The 23,395-nt window shown below is 41.5% G+C and overlaps 1 protein-coding gene across 2 annotated transcripts in view; it reads left to right on the top strand.

The window, feature by feature from the left end:
- Positions 1-23,395, top strand: part of pax7.S (paired box 7 S homeolog) — a 94,819-nt gene that overhangs the window by 31,290 nt on the left and 40,134 nt on the right. For both annotated transcript variants that reach the window (XM_018228325.2, XM_018228324.2), the window contains exon 5: positions 21,993-22,192. In XM_018228325.2, the coding sequence (XP_018083814.1) occupies positions 21,993-22,192 (200 nt within the window). The remainder of the gene's footprint in view (positions 1-21,992; positions 22,193-23,395) is intronic.

The following is a 23,395-nucleotide window of genomic DNA, read 5'->3' as shown; positions in this document are numbered from 1 at the left end:
ATTTTTAAGTAAAAACCTTCAAATTTCAAAATTTTTCAGTGAAATACTTCAGATTTCAAGATTTTTGAGTGAAATCCTTCAAATTTCACGATTTTTGAGTGAAACCCTTAAAATTTCAAGATTTTTTAGTAAAAACCTTAAAATTTCACGATTTTTGAGTGAAACTTCCGATTTTCACGATTTTTTGGTGAATACCTTCAAATTTCACGATTTTTGAGTGAAATCCTTTAAATTTCAAGATTTTTGAGTGGAATCCTTCTAATTTCACAATTTTTGCATGAAAACTTCTCATTTGCATGATTTTTTCATGAAACCGTTAGAATTTCAAGATGTTTTCGGGAACTTTCAGATTTCACTATTTTTTGCGAGTTTTTCGCCGTTTCGCGAATTTTGCGGGAAATTTGCAAATTTTGAATTGGGAGAAATTCGCCCAATCTTGGAATCACATTGTCATCAGCTCTGTATTGTCTTTTGTAGACCCTTTGTAGCTTCTATGATGAACCAGACACTTGATTATCTACAGTAAGAAACCCCAGGAGCTCAATTAGTAAAATAGATGTTATTGCACCAGGGCAATACCCCATAGCAGCCAATCAGCAATTGCCCTTTTTTCTGTTCTTTTTGGATTATAAAAATAAACATTTCCATTTTTTTCCCTGTTAAAGAAATGAAACTTCTGATATTGACCTTCTGTTGGCGCTCTAAAAATACACAGTCATCATAATAATAATAATATACAATGGAATTTAAAAAAGAATTATAAAACCAATGTAAAACCTACATTAGAATAATATGAAAGAGACGTGTTTTTGTGGTGACAGAGAGGTGAGGTTTCATGCGCTCCAGATAATTAGTAAGTGTCCCTGAAGTCCTGCAGTGCTAATGAGTGATTAGATGTTCCAATGAAGGGTTAATGGGATGCCTTCAGTGGAAGTCACTAGGATTTAAAGGGCAGATGCCCCGGTAGGAGTCAGTGCAAAGGGATGGGGAGGTCAAGTGGTAATCAAAAAAGCAAAAACAAAACAGAGAAAAGAAAGAGCCCCCCCCAACCCTTTCCTCCTCCTCCTCCTCCTCCCCTCTGAATAGAACAGTTACTATTTCATGGCTGAGTTAAGCCAAACTTCCCTCGAGGGGTTTCTATGACTTGTGACCCCTGCAGCAGATACTTAGCACTTTCAAAGGCTTGAAGGGATCCCTAGAGAGCTGGGGCCGGCCCAGAAGCTGATTCACTAGCCAACATCAAGGGCAGAGAGCGAGAGAAAGAAGCACAGGGTTATGACTCCAAAGCAAACGAAGATCCCGGCCTTCCCATTAACAACTGTCAGCCTGTAGATCTGTAGGGGCTGAACTACAACTTTCAGAACACACTTTATTTTGTTGTTGTTGTTGTTTTGCCATTTCAAATTCCCCTTTTCTGCCCCTTTCATTGTGGTGGTCAAACAAATAACGTAATGTAAAAATAATCCAATTACAAGAGACTAAGTCGCCTTGCTGGCACTGTGTATACTGGCTTGCGTATGGATTTACTATAGTACTAAGTACCTTTGTAATACAAATAAATGCTCACAATTACCCAGATTGATACTTGTTAAAACTCAAGTCTTTGTATATTTTAACTCATCCTTTATTTGTGGTTTTCAGTCTTCCTGACCCTAAGTAGTTACTTTGCCCCCTCCTTTCTTTCCCTTTGACTACCAAAAAGGTCAACACTTCTGGATTTTCACTTACAACAAATCATTTGTCAGTCGGGGGCCACTGGCAGTCACTTTCCCTTTCTCAAATAAACCACATGTAGAAGACTCTGGGCCAGTGGATAAACACACGCTCAGATTTAGGGAAATTTAGTGTCTGGCAGTGGTGGAACTACCGGGGGAGCAGGGGGTGCGATTGGGCCAGGGCCCGCCCCCCTCTAGTTACATCGCTGGTCCCTGGCGACAAATCTCCTCTTCTTCGGGGCGACTAATCTCCCCGAACTGCCTCCCGACAGCTAGAATGTAAATCGCCGTTGAGATGGCATTCGGTGCACTTCACTTTCCAAAGTCGCCCGTAGTTTCCTTGTGAGGGAACTTTAGGCGGCTTCGAAAAATAAAGCACACCGATTGCCATCCAGCCAGCGATTTACATTCTAGCCGACGGGAGGCAGTTTGGGGAGATTAGTCGCCCCAAAGAAGAGGAGATTTGCCGTCGGGCGACCAATCTCCCTGTATCTGAGCGTGTGTCTCTGCCCTAAAAGCTTTTTGATGTGCCTAAAACTGGAGCCATTGCATCGGCACCAAAGTGTTTCCATGTTGAAACCCTCTATGTGAGTCCACACCCGGCAATGGTTCCGGTGCAGACACATGAAAAAGCTCGGCCTGCAGATCTCTACCTGTGTCACTAGACTCTTGAAAAGGAAAATATCTCCATGTAAGGCCTTACTTAAATACAGAATAATACTGGTAAAGCCAAATATGCTACAAAAAAGGTTATTCTGAAATTCTCTAGGGGATTGGCACATATTTCATTTTCTCCAGTGGTGTTTGGACACAAGCGACCTTTCACGTTAAACCACTGAAGAAATCCTGTCAGGCTTGAGTGTAATTGTGGGATCCCCGAAATCCAAGAACCCCTGGATATGTCGTCAGTATAAACAATTAAGATCATCAAAATGGTTTTGGAAGCTGGTTGGCTCCTGTAGCAAATGGAGCCATTTTAGCCACTGGAATTGCAGCTTATTGGGTGGAGATGTGATCTTTCTCTTATTCGGGGGGATGAGGAAGGGGGTGGTAGCAGTAGGTCTGATGGGAATGCATTGTAACAATAATTTGGCCACAAAACACAGTGTTGAATTTAGGTGTCCACAGTCCACCAGGGCTGCGACTTTAAGGACCATCCTCACAAATTTCGCCCACCCAAGCGTTGCGCCCCTTTTACTTCTTTTCTTCACTGCTGTGATTGAGGCAAAGGGGGCAGAGGAACATTCCCAGCATCCACAGGGAGTGGGCTAGTGTCAGTGGGGCCCATGAGGTTGGGGACCCACTGGGTTTTTTTCCCACCAGACACAATCCAACCCTGAGAAAACAATTGGATCATAATGGGGCCAGATTGGAGCTATCAGGAGAGGATCACATTAATGCAAAGAGGTTCTTGTCCAATGAGATAAAGAGGCTGAGTTTCAGGTATCAGTCTGGCAGAGCAACAGTAGGCCCCAAACATAAGCTGCTGATTCTATCTAGAGGGACTGAATTCTACCTGAAGTCTTCTACTTGGAACATACCATAGTGCACAACTGAATAATGAACAACCTGTGTCTACAAAATTATAATATTTATATTTTACTTCGGCAAAAGGCATTCGCCAAATAGGGACCCTTACTGAAGCTCTGTCCTTAAAGGGATACTGTCTTGGGAAAAAAAATTTTTTTCAAAACGAATCAGTTAATAGTGCTACTCCAGCAGAATTCTGCACTGAAATCCATTTCTCAAAAGAGTAAACAGGTTTTTTTATATTCAATTTTGAAATCTGACATGGGGCTAGACATATTGTCAATTTCCCAGCTGCCCCTGGTCATGTGACTTGTGCCTGCACTTTAGGAGAGAAATGCTTTCTGGCAGGCTGCTGTTTTTCCTTCTCAATGTAACTGAATGTGTCTCAGTGGGACCTGGATTTTACTATTCTTAGATCCATACCTCCCAACATTTTGGAAGTAAAAAGAGGGACAAAATTTTTTCTTCCGCATGTAGCGCAGCAATTTTTTTGTGGCCACACCCCCTAATTACCATGTTTGTTTTACAAAATTTGGCAGGTTATGAAAGTTTGAAAATATTTCTCCTTATCTAAACTGTGTTTTTGTGTCTCAAAATTGTTACAAAGTATCTTATTTGCACCTGTTAGCTGTTCTGGGCTCTCTGCTAAAAGCCAATTAAGTGAGAAACTTTGTTTCTTTTTCTGGCTGTTCAGTGCAGAGAAAAGAGGGACTTTCCAGTACAAATGAGGGACTGCGGGTTGAGCTGTCAAAAGAGGAACTGTCCCTCCGAAAAAGGGACAGTTGGGAGGTATGTTAGATCTACCAGGCAGCTGTTATCTTGTGTTAGGGAGCTGCTATCTGGTTACCTTCCCATTGTTCTGTTGTTAGGCTGCTGGGGGAAAAGGGAGGGGGTGATATCACTCCAACTTGCAGTACAGCAGTAAAGAGTGATTGAAGTTTTTTAGAGCACAAGTCACATGACTTGGGGCAGCTGGGAAATTGACAATATGTCTAGCCCCATGTCAGATTTCAAAATTCAATATAAAAGAATCTGTTTGCTCTTTTGAGAAATGGATTTCAGTGCAGAATTCTGCTGGAGCAGCACTATTAACTGATTCATTTTGAAACCATGACAGTATCCCTTTTAAAACGCCCCTTCACTGTCTGTCTATGACCTGGAAACAGACAGCATTGGTAATTAAATCAAAATCAAGCGGAGACCACTGACATCTCCGAAGCACGTGCCTCCCAACAGCAAACAATGGTGTCGGCCTCAGGCGCAGCAGCACTAAATTGCCTCCATAGGGCCGAGATTAAGAACTGACCGTTATTTAATGGAGAATACTATAGATGGTAGCCGCACCTTCTAACCAGTTGTTTTTCTTTAGGGTTGCCCCTTAAACCGAGAGTTAGAAGCAACTTGACATGGATGTGCTGACCACTCCTATATAAATATTTGGTTTGGTGCTCAAAGGCGAGACAGAAAGCGGAGTATATAGCGTCGCACAATCCTGAATTACCCTTGTGTTAAACAATGTGTCTGCCTGCCTGAAGCGATCAACTTGTATTGAAATAAATAAATAAATTATTATATTCGTGTTGTGCTCATTGCAATCATGTCTTCTGTGATTAACAAAACAAAATTAATTAAAGTGCATTTATAAAAAGTTCATGGTGACTTAAATATTTAAAGTGCTTGGTGCTTGGTTGTGAACATGGGAATGTGCTTGAACCTGCGGCTTGGACTAATTAAAGAGACATCATAAAAAGTAACTTTTATTTCATCTACTAAAAATTCATGGATAGAGAGGAGGTTAATTGTTAAAACCACTAAAAACAAGTAAAAATTAGTAAAAATTCAGGGTGGAAATCGGATCTAGATTTGGTATAGAAAAGGGGTGACAGTAAAATGTTTCCTTTAGACTGTTCCCATATCGATCTTACAACACCCGTTTCCCTATACTGGCTGATTAGTAGTGTGGGAGTACGTTAGGGATAAATTAGCACTGTTGCAGTGATCTCCAAAAACGACTGAGCGAAGGTAAGTGAGGATTGGGGGTTGTGGGGAGGTGCCCCTTAAGTAGATAAGCGTAATGTGCCAGCCACTGTACAGTATGATGTGCGCAAAATTTAACTGACACTGTGTCCTCTCAGAGGCACCTAATGAGTTGTGGCCTATTCCCTAGACACTACAAAAGCGACACATCGCACTGACAGAACCGCTGAGCAGGACGTTCTGAGGATGGGTTCCCCCACCCAGAAATTATCATCCGATCCTACCCCCCTGGTCCTCTAACCCACTGCGTGCTTTGGTAAGATTCCTTATAGTTCCCAAAATTTAAACCGCTAAATTAGCGGCTGAGCTACTGTGCCTGACGCCCGTTTCGCCGGTTAGGCTTTTTCAAAGGCAAATGGCGGCGTGTTCTCGCGATATTTACGTCCTCACGAGCACGCCGATTGGTCTCTTGATGTCACGTGACCCGCAGCCGTCACTGCGTTTGTATCTTATGCAAAATGCCTCACGTGATCATAACATCCTTGTATTTGTATTGGATACAATACACTGTAACAATTCTGATCATGTTGGCCACTGTTGCAATACATCTTTCTTACATTCCCATGTTTTTAGATACTTTCTGTCATTGAAATAGCGCTTAGATACATATGAATTCACACTTCTCAATAGATTACCTGCTGATTAAGCAATATGTAAAAGAAGCAAAAAGGACATAATTTTTTGTTTTCTGTATTTTAATTTATAATATTATCTTGGATCTCATAATCTTGTTTAGACGTTTTAACAGATCCTATTTAAGACAATTATACCTGACAGAATTATGATGCTTATAGCTTCTATGAGCCTATATACGTGTGTAATGATAAACTTTCATTTAAACCATGGGGATTGAGAGTATTTAGTTCATAGATCCATCTGCTTTCTGTTGAAAGTAGTTTATGGTCTAAATCACCTCTTCTGATTCCTAGAGAAATTTTTTCAAGAACTGACACTGTTAAGCCATCTGGTGAGCCATTGTGGTGTAAATAAAAATGTTTCCCCAAGGGACTGACTTTTTTGGGGTATAGCATTTTTTTGTCTGTACACAATGAATCTGAAGATTGAGTTTCCAATAGCTGTCAGTGGGATCATGGGCAAGTTTGGTATAACATCTATTATCATTCAATTGTTACAGTGTATTGTATCCAATACAAATACAAGGATGTTATGATCACGTGAGGCATTTTGCATAAGATACAAACGCAGTGACGGCTGCGGGTCACGTGACATCAAGAGACCAATCGGCGTGCTCGTGAGGACGTAAATATCGCGAGAACACGCCGCCATTTGCCTTTGAAAAAGCCTAACCGGCGAAACGGGCGTCAGGCACAGTAGCTCAGCCGCTAATTTAGCGGTTTAAATTTTGGGAACTATAAGGAATCTTACCAAAGCACGCAGTGGGTTAGAGGACCAGGGGGGTAGGATCGGATGATAATTTCTGGGTGGGGGAACCCATCCTCAGAACGTCCTGCTCAGCGGTTCTGTCAGTGCGATGTGTCGCTTTTGTAGTGTCTAGGGAATAGGCCACAACTCATTAGGTGCCTCTGAGAGGACACAGTGTCAGTTAAATTTTGCGCACATCATACTGTACAGTGGCTGGCACATTACGCTTATCTACTTAAGGGGCACCTCCCCACAACCCCCAATCCTCACTTACCTTCGCTCAGTCGTTTTTGGAGATCACTGCAACAGTGCTAATTTATCCCTAACGTACTCCCACACTACTAATCAGCCAGTATAGGGAAACGGGTGTTGTAAGATCGATATGGGAACAGTCTAAAGGAAACATTTTACTGTCACCCCTTTTCTATACCAAATCTAGATCCGATTTCCACCCTGAATTTTTACTAATTTTTACTTGTTTTTAGTGGTTTTAACAATTAACCTCCTCTCTATCCATGAATTTTTAGTAGATGAAATAAAAGTTACTTTTTATGATGTCTCTTTAATTAGTCCAAGCCGCAGGTTCAAGCACATTCCCATGTTCACAACCAAGCACCAAGCACTTTAAATATTTAAGTCACCATGAACTTTTTATAAATGCACTTTAATTAATTTTGTTTTGTTAATCACAGAAGACATGATTGCAATGAGCACAACACGAATATAATAATTTATTTATTTATTTCAATACAAGTTGATCGCTTCAGGCAGGCAGACACATTGTTTAACACAAGGGTAATTCAGGATTGTGCGACGCTATATACTCCGCTTTCTGTCTCGCCTTTGAGCACCAAACCAAATGACCGTTATTTAACCCTCCACACTAACGTTGTCCAATTAGGAGCCATTTATAGGCCCCATCATGAGACCTTGATACATACGCGCTCTCACAGAGGACGCATTCAGCTCTTCAACACCTCTCTCAGTACGGGCTGTTTTAATTCCAGACATAAATGAGTTAAATAGATCATTTGGCGATTCACAATGGGGGTCCCTTGTAGGGAAGATGCACAGTCGGAAGCGACTCACAAAACATTAGCCTGGGAAAGGCAAGATGATAAATAGCAATTTATTTCAGATTCAGAAATCACAACATTGCCTCTAAAAATGTGTTGACTCGAAGATTATATCCTGGAAATTGAATTTAATCCACAGTTTGCAGGAAAATAATGTGTTTTATCAGCGACAGGCAGAGCTCGAGACAGTGTTTCTCCTGGGCACCTGGAATCATACGGGTGACACACAAAATGCAATTTAAAAGGACATTTTACATTATCTGAGTGTTGTTAGATGATTCCATTATAAACATCAGGGACATTCAACCTGAGACCCTTCAACTCCCTGCAACCTAGTCACTTCCATTATATAGTGGACCAAACCATTTTGCCTATTTTGCAGTCTGCCCTGAGTTTGATTTGTTTTGAAATATAAGGATGTAAAAATAGTCTAAAGGTGGCCATTAGTCATGGGCTAATCTGGCCAAATGCATTGAAGTTTATGGGTGACAATTTTTTTTTTTTTTGACGTGACATTTTTTTTTTGGTGCACAACAATTTTTTTCATTCATTGGATTTAAGATGCCGATTCAAGTCCTTAAAGGAGAACTAAACCATAAAATTAAAAAAAACCCTACCCTTCGTGGACCACCTCCCTCGTCCCCCCAGTGTTACCCCGGACTAATGCCCCTAACATTTTACTTACCCCTCGGTGCAGATTCAGACATTGGAGTTCACGGGCGTCATCTTCAGCTGTTTCGGTAATCTTCAGAATGAGACCGGCGCTTCAGCAATTTGCCGCGAAATAGAAAATTGCTCCAACTACGGATGCATTACCACGCCCATCTCATTCCGAAGATTTCCAATGATTAGAAGATGGTGCCATTGAACTCCGATGCCTTAATCTGCACTGAGGGGTACATAAAACGTTAGGGTGTTTGCCCGGGGTAACACTTAGGCTGGGGGGAGGGGGTCTATGTAGGGTAGGAGGGTAGGGTTTTTTTACCTTTAGGGTTGAATTCTCCTTTAAGACCTGTTTGGCAGCTTATCTGCCCATTTATGGGGCCTTTCGATGGGCCTCCCCAACCTACATCTGGTAGGTCCACAGTTCGTGGGCATATTGGGAGAAAGTTCCACTCTTTTGGTGACCTCGCAAAATTAACTGATCTTATAGTGTTGGGGTCCCCAACCTTTTTTACCCGTGAGCCACATTTAAATGTAGAACTACAGTAGTTGGGGAGCAACACAAACATGAAAAAGTTCCTGGGGTGCCAGATAAGTGCTCTGATTGGCTATTTGATAGTCCCTTTGTTGACTAGTAACCTACAGGAGGTTCTGCTTGGCCATAAACTTGATAATTATGCAACAAAAACTTGCCCCTATATCAAAAATAAGCCTCTGCTTTGAGGCCAATGGGAGCAACATCCAAGGGGTTGGGGAGCAACGTGTTACTCATGAGCCACTGGTTGGGGATCTTAAGAACAGGGAATAGGTGGGCTTTGCAAATAAACGAGTAGCTGCTGTTAGGTACCTAGATGGCCAGTAGATTTGGATGTGTACTAGTCAAAGTTCTTCAATGTGTTGGCACCAGTCCGAGTATATTACACTTAAGTCCAGAGGAATACATTAGCCATTTCACCCAAAATAAGGGGTCACATGCCGCATGTCTGCCCCTCTCTGGTGATACAGCAGGTCATTAGCATATTGTGCCAGGCTTGATGTTACATGAGGAAAAGAAGTAAAATAAAAGGTCATTTTCTAGTGAGCGAAATACATTGACGAGCAATTTGCCTCTGTGTTATGATGTGTGAAATTAGGGCTAATTGGGTTGAAATTGAAAAGCTGTGACACATTTCAAATGATACAGTGAACGTCTGCAGCGAGGATCCGTTTTTTTACTACATCTCATTCCTTTACGTCCGAATGTGTCATTTAAAGGAGAGTCTTTTCATATTCGGGCAGTGTGTGGTATATTTTGCCCATTTTTATTACTGCTCTTTTTTAGCAAAGTTCCTATAGAAGGAATTAGAGGAACGTTCTCTTTTGTTAACAAAGCCCAGCAAAATGGTGCGTTCTTCTGATATTTATAAATAAAGGATCCAATATAAATGGGGTCGGTTTTGCTATTGGGCTGGGTCAGCAAATAGAAGTTTCATTTGAGGTGTAATTTAAACATTGTACCTGAATACGACCCTACACTTGCTTTCATTCCCGCAGTGTTGGATCCATTCCATTCTGCTTTGAGGTTTTTGCTTTGAGACTTGAGGGGTAAAAGAAAAGTGGGAGACTCTTCCCTAGACTCAAGCGGCAAAATCGTTCGTTACCATCTGTGGAAAATGAATCGCTTCTATTGAATCCAGGAATTTTCCATTCGACGTCAACATTTAGCCCCAAGCTTTTCTGTCCAAAATTCTTTTTGATTTTTTTTTTATTTGGTGTTTCCAATTGCAGACTTGTTGTTGAGCAAACGGGAAGTAGAAACCAGAAATAATTTGGTTAGACTTCAGAATTGCATTAGTACATTTTATGCCTTATTTTTGTTTTCCACGGTAGAAAAACTGGCCCCAGAAAAGATGACGAAAATTTGGGAGATTCAACTTGCAGGTCTATGGCTGCTGCTGAATTATAACTGATCATGCTCTGCATATGTTGATGCTGCACAGGTGTCGGACCTGTTATCCAAAATTCCGGGGACCTGGGGTTTTCCGGATCTTTAATTTGGATCTTCATACCTTAAGTCTACTAGAAAATCATGTAAATATGAAATAAACCCAATAGTCTGGTTTTGCTTCCATTAAGGATTAATTATATCTTAGTTGGGATTAAGTGTATTATTACAGGGAAAAAATAAATTATTTTTAAAAAATTTTTATTATTTGGATAAAATGGAGTCTATGGGAGACAGGCATTCTACTGTATAATTCGGAGCTTTCTGGTTAACAGATCGCATACCTCCAGTGATGGGCGAATAAATTCACCAGGCGTGAATTCCGCGTGAATATCAGCGTTTACCCGCCTGGAAATAAATTCACAAAAAATGTGGGATGCGCGCCGGAAGGGTCTTTCACGTCAAAACCGTCGCGCGTCAACATTATTCAGACACCCATTGACTTTAAATCAAGCACCCATCAAAATTCACGTTTCACAAATTTTCTGAATTTCGCTGGAAATTCGCTAATTTTTGGGCGAAACGGGACAAATTCTCCCATGACTACATAACTGTATTAAGCAAGCGAATGCACTGGATATCTCTGTTACTTTCCAGTCTAATACGGTTATTTGAAGGACTTTTGCCATTCAAGTTTGAGCACTGGCCTAAAAATCAGCCTAGTTTGTGGTCATAATATCTCAGATACCTGTGGCTTGAACGAGTTCCCAGAAGAATTACCACATTATCAAAGTTCTGTATTAAGTTTGTAATTTAAGTTTGTTGTGAGCCGGTAACATTGTCATCCCCATTGTTTCGCATTTGGCCACATCTCAGGCAAAAGTCAGGCTTTCTTTTATCTGTTGGCCACCATAGGGGCTGGGCGACTGCCGACAACTGTAATTAAGAAATAAGCCTCTTGGCCAGTTTCACAGTAATCATTTCGCTTAAGTAACTTCCATGGTTCGCTGCTTCAAAAATCGTCATTAGCCCACGCTACTTACCGCCAGAAAATCTCTTATTTTCTGCTTTTCATCGGCCTCGGCCTGAAATGTTCACGTTGCAGCATTTATACGTTTGCGCTTAAGCAATGACGATAAACACGTTCACGGACTGTTACGAATCGGAAATTTGTACCATTTTCCTCACCTCCTTCGGCCCTGCGTCGGGCTCGTCTGAGATTCTTAGTGGCCAAAAGGATCCGTAAAGTTTCTGGGATCAGCTTTGCTAATTGTTTCAGTGCTAAAAACATGTTATTGTTTTTTTATTAATAATTAAATATAATAAGTAAGATGACAGTAGTATTATGGCACTTTGTTGTTTCAGAGATTTGAAAGCCAGTGTCACCGTGGCAACCACTTGCCTAGAACCAATACCCTCTGTGCCCTCTTACAGCGCAGCGGAATATTTTGGCATTTCGTAGGAAAATGTAGTTTAGGAACATTGGGGTAAATTTATCAAAGAGTGAAGTTCCGCCACTAGAGTGAAATTCCGCAGCTCTCAATTCATTTCTATGGGATTTTGAAAGACGTATTTATCAATGGGTGAAAGTAAAAGTTCACCCATTGATAAATACGCCTATAAAAATCCCATAGAAATGAATGGAGAGTGGCGGAATTTCACTCTAGTGGCGGAACTTCACTATTAACTTCACTCTTTGATAAATATACCCCATTGTGTGATATACGATACAATGGGGGTGCTAAGTAGCTGCTGTTGCACCATGTCCTGGTCAGACCCGTTCTTGCAGAACCAAAGAGAAAGCTCCTGTGTGTTTATAAATAAGGATCCAAGCTTGTATCCTCGAGAGAAACGACAGGCCTCTTAATAATACCTGTTACTTTAGGCCCCTCGTTCTTCCCCGTAGGAGGCTGAGACGCATTGTTATAAAATGATTATGGCCTTTGATCCCTGTGGAATTTTACCTCATTTCAAGGATTCTTCTCAAAATCTGGAGAAGAAGGAGGAGTTGAGAGAAGCAGAGGGTGAGAGGAAGCATTATTTTAAGCTCGCCGAGTCTTATTTATCCACGGCCGGGGTTTTTTCTGGCAGTGTCAGTCACCTTGGCCGTCTCCTCCCGGCAGGACATCTCACACCACCCCAAATGTTAGGCCTTCAGTCAAGACCTTTGGAACGGTCCCCATATAATATTCCAAACAACCAGGATCAGAAACAGATTTCCTGCACTTAAAGGAGAACAGTTGATCAATTAGAACGTTGTATTACCTCCAACATAATTCTTAGGCCTATATAGGGCAGTCCCTTGCTTTTGGGAAGATAGACATCTTGATGACTCTCTGTTACTGGGAATATGTCGGGAAAAATATCACAATAAACCTTTAAAAGTGCAACTTGGGTTTCAGCCAGATCAGACCTCCGACCTAACAACAAATCTGAATCTGGCACAAAATTGCAGTCTAGGGTCTGACCCCTTGCCTTCTCTGCTACTGCTAGCCATAACTTACTCCGGCACAGATCAAAGAGTCACCTAAAAAGGTAAATACTGAGGTGCAACAGTGAGATCCCTGAATGCCGATTTGGTTGAGTTTACGATCTTTGAGTGACAAATGTTTAGGACAGGGGTGGCCAAAGGTATATCAGGGTCTACTAGTAAAACTTTAGTTGGTGATCAGTAGATCTCAAGACTCTGTCAACAAACAGCTTGTCTACATCCCCCTCCTGTTTAATTCAGAAATGTATTCTGTTAGGGTACAACTACACGAGCGTCTTCTACGCCATTCCGGCTGATCTGACGTGGTGCGCCAAAACGCAGGCGTCAAGTCAAATGTGATGGAAAATAAGGTGAGCAATAGCAATAGCGACTGTCAGATGCAGACGCTGCGACAACATCTGACATTTCTATTTCTTACCTTATTTTCGTCGTTATTTTTGACGCCTGCGTTTTGGCGCACTGCGTCGGATCCAATCGCCTAGAAGACGCTTGTATAGTTGTACCCTTAAAGTTACATAAGAAGTAGTTATTATAATCAATAATAATAAAAATAATAATAATACAATCATATCAATTAGGGATGCATCAAATCCTTCAGAATGATTCGGCAGAAAACTGAACCTAATCCTAATTTGCATATGTAAATTAGGGGTGGGAAGGGGAAAACATTTTTATTTCCTTGTTTTGTGGCAAAAAGTCAGGAGGTTTCCCTCCCCACCCCTAATTTGCATATGCAAATTAGGATTCGGATTTGGTTCTGTTGGGCAAAAGGATCCGTCCAAATCCGAAGCATGCTGAAAAAGGCAGAATCCTGGCCGAACCAAATCCTGGGTTTGGTGCATCCCTAATTGCAATATAACTTTACCAATAAATCAATATAATATTTAAGCAATACAAAATGCTGACAATGCTTTAATGGATGTAGATCATAATGGGGCAACATCACTAAAAGTAGACCCCACGTTAGTAAAGTACGGGCCCTCCTGGTTTAGGAGCTGGACTCTCTTTTGCAGGGCTCTCAAACTTGCAGTTTACCAGCTGTTTCAAGCTGCAGTTTCCCGGTTGCTAAGGATTCTGGGAGGTGTAGTCCACATTAGCAGCAGGTCACGTGTTTGACAAGTCATATCTATTTGAATCCTGACCTTGGGCACGGATCATTGAATAGTAATAGCAAACTGATTAACCTTTAAGTGCTACTTGTTTATTAACTACTTATGTCCCAGGAAGCCTCTGCCAATCACTGGGTCCTTTGTGTCTCATTTGCTAATGATCGCCAAAGCTATTAACAATGAAGAAATGGGTTAAAAGAAAACCCCCAAGCTTTTCTTATAGACCTAATTTTCTCACCCTCAACATCCCCGCCTGGTGTCTTTACTCCCATTGACTAAAGGGGGTTTTAATATTCCGCCAGCCCCTTCGGCAGGAGCAGCGAGGCCGGGTTCACATGTCGGGGTTTATTGATATCACATTGGGCTGTTCAGGGCTGTCACTGGCACATTCAGCGTCAAACGGCCCCCTAAGGTGCAGCCTTTAGCCTCTCTAAACAGATCAGCCATGAAAAGAAACCCTCGGAGCTTACTGCAAGGTGAGACAATGAGCAGCGAGTGACAAGCTCCAGAAAAGCCTAAATACGCTCCACCCTTTCTGCTTTCTTCTCCCAAGTTGCAGTCATTCACAAAACATCTTTTATTCTCTAGTCCAATCTGAATAAAACCAAACAAAATAAAATCACACAGGACATTTTTCACCAGGAGCCTCTGAAAATACAGAACTTGGTGGATTTCGAAAGGAGGACGCAGCGGCGTAACTATAGAGGAAGCAGACCCTGCGGCTGCAGGGAGGTATAGGGGCCCCATGAGGCCCTAATTCATATACAATTTCGATAAATATTGGAGAAACAAGTCAACCTCTAAACATTTTGGGGGCCTGAAAAATAGCGATGCACCGAATCCAGGATTCGGTTCGGGATTCGGCCAGGATTCTACCTTTTTCAGCAGGATTCGGATTCGGCCGAATCCTTCTGCCCGGCCGAACCGAATCCTAATTTGCATATGCAAATTAGGGGCGGGGAGGGAAATTGTGTGACTTTTTGTCAGAAAACAAGGAAGTAAAAAATGTTTTCCCCTTCCCACCCCTAATTTGCATATGCAAATTAGGGTTCGGATTCGGTTCGGTATTCGTCCGAATCCTTCGTGAAGGATTCGGGGGTTCGGCCGAATCCAAAAAAGTGGATTCGGTGCATCCCTACTGAAAAATAATTTGCTGTGGGGCCCAGTAATATCTAGTTACCCCACTGGGAGGACGAGCAGAGAGATTGTGATATCACTCAATATCACTTTGTTTCAATCGGCATTAGGGCAAGTCCTTGAGGGCAAAGACACACGTTAGGGGAGATTTAGTCGCCCAGAAATAAATTGCCTCTTTTTCGGGGCAACTAAACTCCTCAAACTGCCGGCTAGAATCGAAATCGCCGACGAGGTGGCACTCGGAGACCTTCGTTTTCTGAAGTTTCCTTCTGAGGCAACTTCAGGCGACTTCGGAAAACGTGTACCGATTGCCCTTCCACTGCCGATTTACATTCTAGCCGGCAAGAGGCAGTTCGAGGAGATTAGTCGCCCCGAAGAAGAGAAGATTTGTTGCCGGGCGACTAATCTCCCCGAATCTGAGTGTGTGTCTCTGCCCTAAAGCTGGGTGGGGGGAAAACGATACAGTCAACTGTTTTTGAAGATTCTCATTCATCCAGGTCATGGTATATCTGTAGAAATAAGTCAAATAACTGGACTTTTTTTTTTCCTTGAAGACATTTCACCATCATCCATCTGGCTTTGTCAATTCGGATTAATTACACCAACATCCAAATACATGAAGGTCATTACTGGCCAAGACTGGATCCATCCACAACCACATTTCTTTTCGTTTCAGAAATGCCTTATGTGTTATAGAAAGAAATCCCCTTTATTAATATGGGTGGGATCTGACAGATTATTTAACTTGGTTAAAATGAAATATCCGTACATTCCAATCAGTCAACCGAATTATCAGGAAAACATGTTTACTGAGCAACCTTATTTTGAACATGGGAGCTCCCCTGATTTAGCCAAAAAAACCCACTATATTTACTTCTGGTCTTCAAATTGGTCAATTTCTATATTTTACTTAGTCTTCATTAGGGTTTCATAAAATTTCCGCCAGCCGGTGGTGGGGGCGGGAACAAAAAGGGCTGGGTCGTGATGTAAAAGTGGTGGGTCATGGCATAAAAGGGGTGGGGGTCACGGCACTCAATGGCCAGAAGGCAGTGAAAGGTAGGCTTTCAGTGGATTGGAGGTGGTCCAAGGGCATTTATTAGTCGTATTACAAATTTACTGGCATCTACAAAGCTGGTAAATTTGTAATACCGTCCCCTGCCTTGGCAAGTGTTTTACCAGCGAGGCCAGTAAAATACCCGCCAGGTGGCAACCCTAGTTTTCATTAAAACCTAATAATGTACAGCTGATACAGGGGGGGGATTATTTATCAAAATCCGAAAATTCCAGATTAGTCCGACCAACTCCGCACTGAGTTTTTTCCCTTATTTATCAATAACATTTCCTGTGCGGAAAACGGTTTTATAATATTGTGAAAACAATTGAATCGTATGAATTTTTCGGATTTGACTACCGAAAACTCGTATTGTTTTAGGATTTTTGCCCGAAAACCACAAAATGTTTGAATTATTGCTCAAAATCCAACGCAGATCAGAATATCTTCAGGACTTCTCCCGTTGACGTCTACATGAACTCGGCAGGTCTAAGTTGAAGTTCTTTTTTATTTGGACTTTTAACAACCTCGGGGTTTAATAAAGTCCAAAACTTCCGATTTTATAGTAAAAAAAAACTACATTTTAAAAAAAAATTCATTTTTAAAAAATGAAAGCATTTTGTGATTTTTCAAGTTTTCCAGTGGGGGTCTCAAGCCACTATTTATTGCTTTAGACTTTTATGTTAATTTGTAATATATATCGATTAAAAATATAAGGAAGAGGTTTACTCAGTTCTATCTATAATCTATAATTCTAAAATATATGCCCCCCCTTAATAAACAGCCATTTTAACCTACAATAAACCTCTTTTTTTTACAATTCAAATGGAGCAATTCCATAGTGACATGATCAATTTTTCTCAATATTTTTCTTATATAAGATTATTTTTTATTATTTTATTATTGTTTTAAACAAATGATTTGCTCCCTCTTATTATAGGCACGGGCTGTGCTTCCCCACTGTGACTCAATACTGCCCCTTGGTGACAGCTCAGCAGAACTATCCCTGCAAAGTGGGGTTCTCTGCAGCCAAGTTTCGGGGGGTGTATAAGACTCAATACGTTTTGCATCTCTAGACATTTAAGTAAAAATGTAAAAATTGCTGATATTTACGAGATTCTAAAAAACACAAATCACTTTGGAATAAAATAAGAAATTAACAAACCTATTAAATTATTAGTAAATACAATAAATGTTTCCAGGTTGTACTACCCGGGAAATATACTGTATATATGGGCAGATTTATCAAAGGTTGAATTTTTTTAATCTAATAAATTTGAAAAAAAATTTTGTCACGCGGCAAAATTATTTTGACGCACGACTCTATACAAGTCTATGGGCGTCATTTTTCCGGGCCAAACAAGGCGAAAAAATTCGCCCTGTTTTATTATAACACAGAAAAAAGAAATCAGTTTTAAACATTCGAGTTATTTGAATAAAATGGAGTCTATGGGAGACGGCCTTTCCGTAATTCAGAATTTCTGGATAATGGGTTTCGGGATAACGGATCCTGTGCCTGTACAGAGAGCTGGGTCCGTATCACAGACCAGGGTCTGGGGTCACAGTTGGCTAATTCAGAGCTGGGAATAAAAAATAAAAATCCCTTTCCTCCAGCTGAGCTGTAAATGGCTTTTTCATTTGATAAACTGCGTCTGTTTGGTATTCAGGGGCAATACGCCGGCCCTCGCTGCCATTCTGCTTTGGTCGCATTACTTGATTAAAACGCATATAAACTATTACTGGATTCATTTTCCTGCTATCGCCGAACGCTACGGATTCGAAAGTAGGGTAAATTGTAATAACACCGTTGGGGGGGGGATGAGGGGAAGGTGAGGAGCAATGGCCAGTGCCTCCTTTTCTGGATTTATTGGGGGAGAGAGAGAGAGAGAGATTAGTAGACTTTTTATTTTTTATTGCACCTATGTTTTATCTGCTCCACTGACTGTGAACCCAATGAAATCCCATTTATTAGCACCAAGCTGACTCTCTAACACTTCAGCCTGTGCAATATGTTCCCAGCTGTGAGTTTGGGCTCTTCGTGCTCTGGATCTTGATATTCTATAGCCGCCCTCCACCTCCTTCCCATCAGATCTGACATAAAGCTTCAGCCAAAGAGCAGCTGGGAATCCTCATATTAATTCATTTATTTCCTTAGTAAAGTGAATTGGAGGTCGCGGAAAGAGGTCGCACAGATTCTGACCTTGAGGCGTTTTGGCTTCACAAACACAATGTCGGATATCGTTCTAATTTGTACAACTAGAAATGTATTATTGGTCAATGAGAAGCACCAGGTTGTAGTTATATATAGTGTAGTTACTCAGTACTGAGTCTGTATTATATAATAAGTCCTACATTATTATTTCCGCTCCCACAGTCACCAAGAGGCAAATACAACCTGGCTGAAATGATATACAAATAACTACTGAGAATTTTTAATGTATAAAGTGAATTTCAGAAGCAGGACAGAGAGTTTACAAAATAGATCCAAAATAGACGTTTGCTTTTTTTATTGTTGTTGTAAAATGTGGTTATTTGTCTGTACTTCCATGTGGCTGTATTTGTGTGTGTGTGTGTGCCTTTAAATTTGCCTCAAATAAAGAGGGTTTTGGGGAGCAAAACTGTTAAAGGAGTGGGGAGCAGGTGTTTGACTACTGTTACCCCAATGTTTCTATATATCTGTAACCTTGTTATGAGCTAAGGGGGCCCAGTCTGAAGGTCAGTTAGGGGGAGATTTGGGGTGAGTGCTTATTTGTACCCTGGGTACCCCTGGAACTATAGCAGGGTGACACCCCAATGTTTCTATATATCTGTAACCTTGTTATGAGCTAAGGGGGCCCAGCCTGAAAGCCAGTTAGGGGGGAGATTTGGGGTGAGTGCTTATTTGTACCCTGGGTACCCCTGGAACTATAGCAGGGTGACACCCCAATGTTTCTATATATCTGTAACCTTGTTATGAGCTAAGGGGGCCCAGTCTGAAGGTCAGTTAGGGGGAGATTTGGGGTGAGTGCTTATTTGTACCCTGGGTACCCCTGGAACTATAGCAGGGTGACACCCCAATGTTTCTATATATCTGTAACCTTGTTATGAGCTAAGGGGGCCCAGTCTGAAGGTCAGTTAGAGGGAGATTTGGGGTGAGTGTTTATTTGTACCCTGGGTACCCCTGGAACTATAGCAAGGTGATACCCCAATGTTTCTATATATCTGTAACCTTGTTATGAGCTAAGGGGGCCCAGCCTGAAGGTCAGTTAGGGGGAGATTTGGGGTGAGTGCTTATTTGTACCCTGGGTACCCCTGGAACTATAGCAGGGTGACACCCCAATGTTTCTATATATCTGTAACCTTGTTATGAGCTAAGGGGGCCCAGTCTGAAGGTCAGTTAGAGGGAGATTTGGGGTGAGTGTTTATTTGTACCCTGGGTACCCCTGGAACTATAGCAGGGTGATACCCCAATGTTTCTATATATCTGTAACCTTGTTATGAGCTAAGGGGGCCCAGTCTGAAGGTCAGTTAGGGGGAGATTTGGGGTGAGTGTTTATTTGTGTCCTGGGTACCCCTGGAACTATAGCAGGGTGACACCCCAATGTTTCTATATATCTGTTACCTTGTTATGAGCCAAGGGGGCCCAGTCTGAAGGTCAGTTAGGGGGAGATTTGGGGTGAGTGCTTATTTGTGTCCTGGGTACCCCTGGAACTATAGCAGGGTGACTGTTACCCCAATGTTTCTATATATCTGTAACCTTGTTATGAGCTAAGGGGGCCCAGTCTGAAGGTCAGTTAGGGGGAGATTTGGGGTGAGTGTTTATTTGTACCCTGGGTACCCCTGGAACTATAGCAGGGTGACACCCCAATGTTTCTATACATCTGTAACCTTGTTATGAGCTAAGGGGGCCCAGTCTGAAGGTCAGTTAGGGGGAGATTTGGGGTGAGTGTTTATTTGTACCCTGGGTACCCCTGGAACTATAGCAGGGTGACTGTTACCCCAAAGGCTTTTTTTCTGTAAGCAAAATCCCATTTTAGCACACTTTAATACATGTGCATTAGGGTGGATCTGAGAGTAAAAAGCCGTTGTTAGGTGTAATAGGAAAACATAGAGAACCACTGCAGGTTACAACAGGTAACACTACTGACGTCTTGGAGATAAACCAGTAGGAATCGGGTAATTAAATCATATCAGCAAGTCGTTCTTATTTTCCCATCTTCAGCTGCTCTGCATGAAAATAGCAAGAATCGTGTTAATCACCTCGTTGGTTTTGTTTGATTAGAGGAATATGTGGGAAAGACTCACACGGGGGGCCACACATGTACTTGGGGGTTAAGAGCTCTTGATCGCTCAGGAGATGATGAAGGTCTCGGTCCAGCACTTGGGCTCACAGAGAATTTCCACTTAATCCTATTGATTTATTTAACTCCAGGGTCAGAGTCTTCTGCCAGTAACACCGAGAAGCTCAGCTTAACCCTTTGTGGCCCAGAGAGCCCAATAATGTATCACTGCCATGTAATTAAATGCTGTCCTGTAAGTGTCATGGCACAATCACAGCAGATGAATAAATTCAACCTACTATACAACTATGGGATCTGTTATCCAGAAAGCTCTGAATTACGAGAAGGCCCATAGACTCCATTTTATCCAAATAATCACATTTTTAAATTTATCTGTGTAATAATAAAACAGTGGCTTGTACTTGATCCCAACTAAGATATAATTAATCCTTATTGGAGGCAAAACCAGCCTATTGGGTTTATTTCATGTTTATATGATTTTCTAGATATAGAAAGATTTGGAGTGTAATATACTCATTTTGCTTTAATTAATAGAGATCAAAGATTAAAGAGGTTGTAACGTTGGTCCGGGTGCACAACGCCAGACCCTCGGCTTTGGGGTGGAATAAACCAATCGAAATACCGTTTTTGGGGGCTTCAGGCACACTGAAAAAAAACATTGGGCGTCAAATATGTATAGTAAAAAAATATCCATTTATTGGTTTACATTAAAAATTTAACATTTCCTTAACGATAGAGACACACACACACTGCTATTTCGGGAGATTAGTCGCCCAGCCACAAATCACTTCTTCTTCGGGCGACTAATCTCCCTGAAAAGGTTTCCCTAGAATGAAAATCGCCCGTGGGATGGCACTTGGAAAGCTTTGTTTTCCGAAGTCGCCCGAAGTTGCCTCACGCGGAAACTTCGGCTGACTTCAGAAAGCCGAAGCGATCCCAGTGCAATTGCACCATTTCGATTCTAGGGAAGGCTTTTCAGGGAGATTAGTCACCCGAAGAATAAAGATTACTGTATATACTCTAGTATAAGCCGAGTTTTTCAGCCCCCAAAATATGCTGAAAAACTCTACCTCAGCTTATACTCAGGCAAGCGCAAAAACGGTCGCCGGCGTCTAAGAATAGTCGACGGCATCCAAGAATAGTCTCCAAGAATAGTCGCCGGCATCCAAGAATGGTCGTCGGCGTCCAAAAACGAGACGCCGGCACCTCCAATGGGAGCAGAAACCCTCAATTTTTTGATTGAAACTTACCAGAAGCTGCTGCATTTCTCACCCTAGGCTTATACTCGAGTCAATAAGCTTTCCCAGTTTTTGGAGGTAAAATTAGGTACCTCGGCTTATACTCGGGACGGCTTATACTCGAGTATATACGGTAATTATATCTTAGTTGGGATCAAGGACAAGCTACTGTTTTATTATTACACAGAAAAAGGAAATCAGTTTTAGAAATCTGAATTATTTGATTATAACGGAGTCTATGGGAGATGGCCTTTCCCTAATTCGGAACTTTCTGGATAACGGGTTTTCCGGATAATAGATCCCATACCTGGTCTAAGGGAAACAGAGAATGAAATCGTTACTGTTCTGTATCTACCAGGGAACCGCACTGATGAGGGGTCGGAAGTGGAATCAGAACCAGACCTCCCGTTAAAGCGCAAGCAAAGACGCAGCCGTACAACATTCACAGCAGAGCAGCTGGAGGAACTAGAGAAAGCTTTTGAGAGGACCCATTATCCTGACATTTACACCCGGGAAGAACTGGCGCAGAGAACCAAACTTACTGAGGCCCGTGTCCAGGTGAGACCTGTCAATATATAAAGTGTATGTTAATGCTAAACGATTGCTTCATCTTTAAGTTATTAATTATGTTAAATTGGTTGTCGTTATTTATTTTTTATAATATTTAAATTATTTGCCTTTTTCTGACTCCTTATGTCCAGCTTTTAAATAGGGGTCGCTGACCCCATCTAAAAACGCTCTCTAAGGCTACAAATGTATTGTTATTGCTACTTTTTATTCCTCGTCTTTCTATCCAGGCCTCTCCTATTCATATTCCAGTCTCTTATACAAATCATGGCATGGTTGCTAGGAGAATTTGGACCCTAGCAACCAGATTGCTGAAACTGCAAACTGGAGAGCTGTTGAATAAAAAGCTAAATAACTTGAAAACCACATATGAAAACCAATTGCAAATTGTCTCCGAATATCACTCTCTACATCATACTAACAGTTTACTCAAAAGTCAACAACCCCTTTAATACATTTTAGGCTTCTGGGTCAGAGCATGTTTTGACTGCAGTAGTCTTTGCAGGGAGAGAGGCTACATCCAAGGTGATCTCTCCCACCAGCAGCCATTCCCATTGATCTAAAAGGGAAACATTAAGGAGGTTATGTATCAAGTTCCGAATATCCGAACCTCGAATAATTCTTCGTTTTCAGAGCAAACAAAAAAACAATGAATTTTTGGAGATTTATTAAAAGTCCAATGATGTAAAAACTCCGAATCCGAAACCCCCGGCATCTAAAAGCTCTCGAGGTCCTGTATAAGTCAATGGGGAGGGTTCCAGTGTCTGAGCTGATGTCCGTACCGATATCTGATGATTTCTGGGTTTCTACGTAAAAACCTCAAAATAAAATTGTAGTTTTCATGGAAAACGGAGAAACAATTCTGAGTTTTCGGGGAAAGCTCCGAAATTTGCCCGGCCCTATTTTTTCTGGCTTTTTTCTTCATTAATAAGATATATTCTAGAAATTCGTATTTGCTCAAAGTGTGATATTAGAAATACTGAGATAAATTCGGACCTTTATAAATGTCCCCCTAAATACGACTGACCCATCTGCTAGTGCATCTCACTTATAACTTACAGTATGTTATAAACTGGAAATAAACATTATTGCCAGTGGTTGATAACAGCTTAAAATTAAATGTATGTCTAAAGCTGTGGGGTGTCACTTTTTTATTGTTCTGTCTGTATTTCTCACTTCTTAAAAAATGATCGA

The sequence above is a fragment of the Xenopus laevis genome, chromosome 7S (genome assembly GCF_017654675.1).
Source record: "Xenopus laevis strain J_2021 chromosome 7S, Xenopus_laevis_v10.1, whole genome shotgun sequence".
In the NCBI taxonomy this organism is placed as follows: Eukaryota; Metazoa; Chordata; class Amphibia; order Anura; family Pipidae; genus Xenopus; species Xenopus laevis.
Note: the sequence above shows the minus strand (reverse complement) of the source record. Positions and strands in the feature narration are given on the sequence as shown.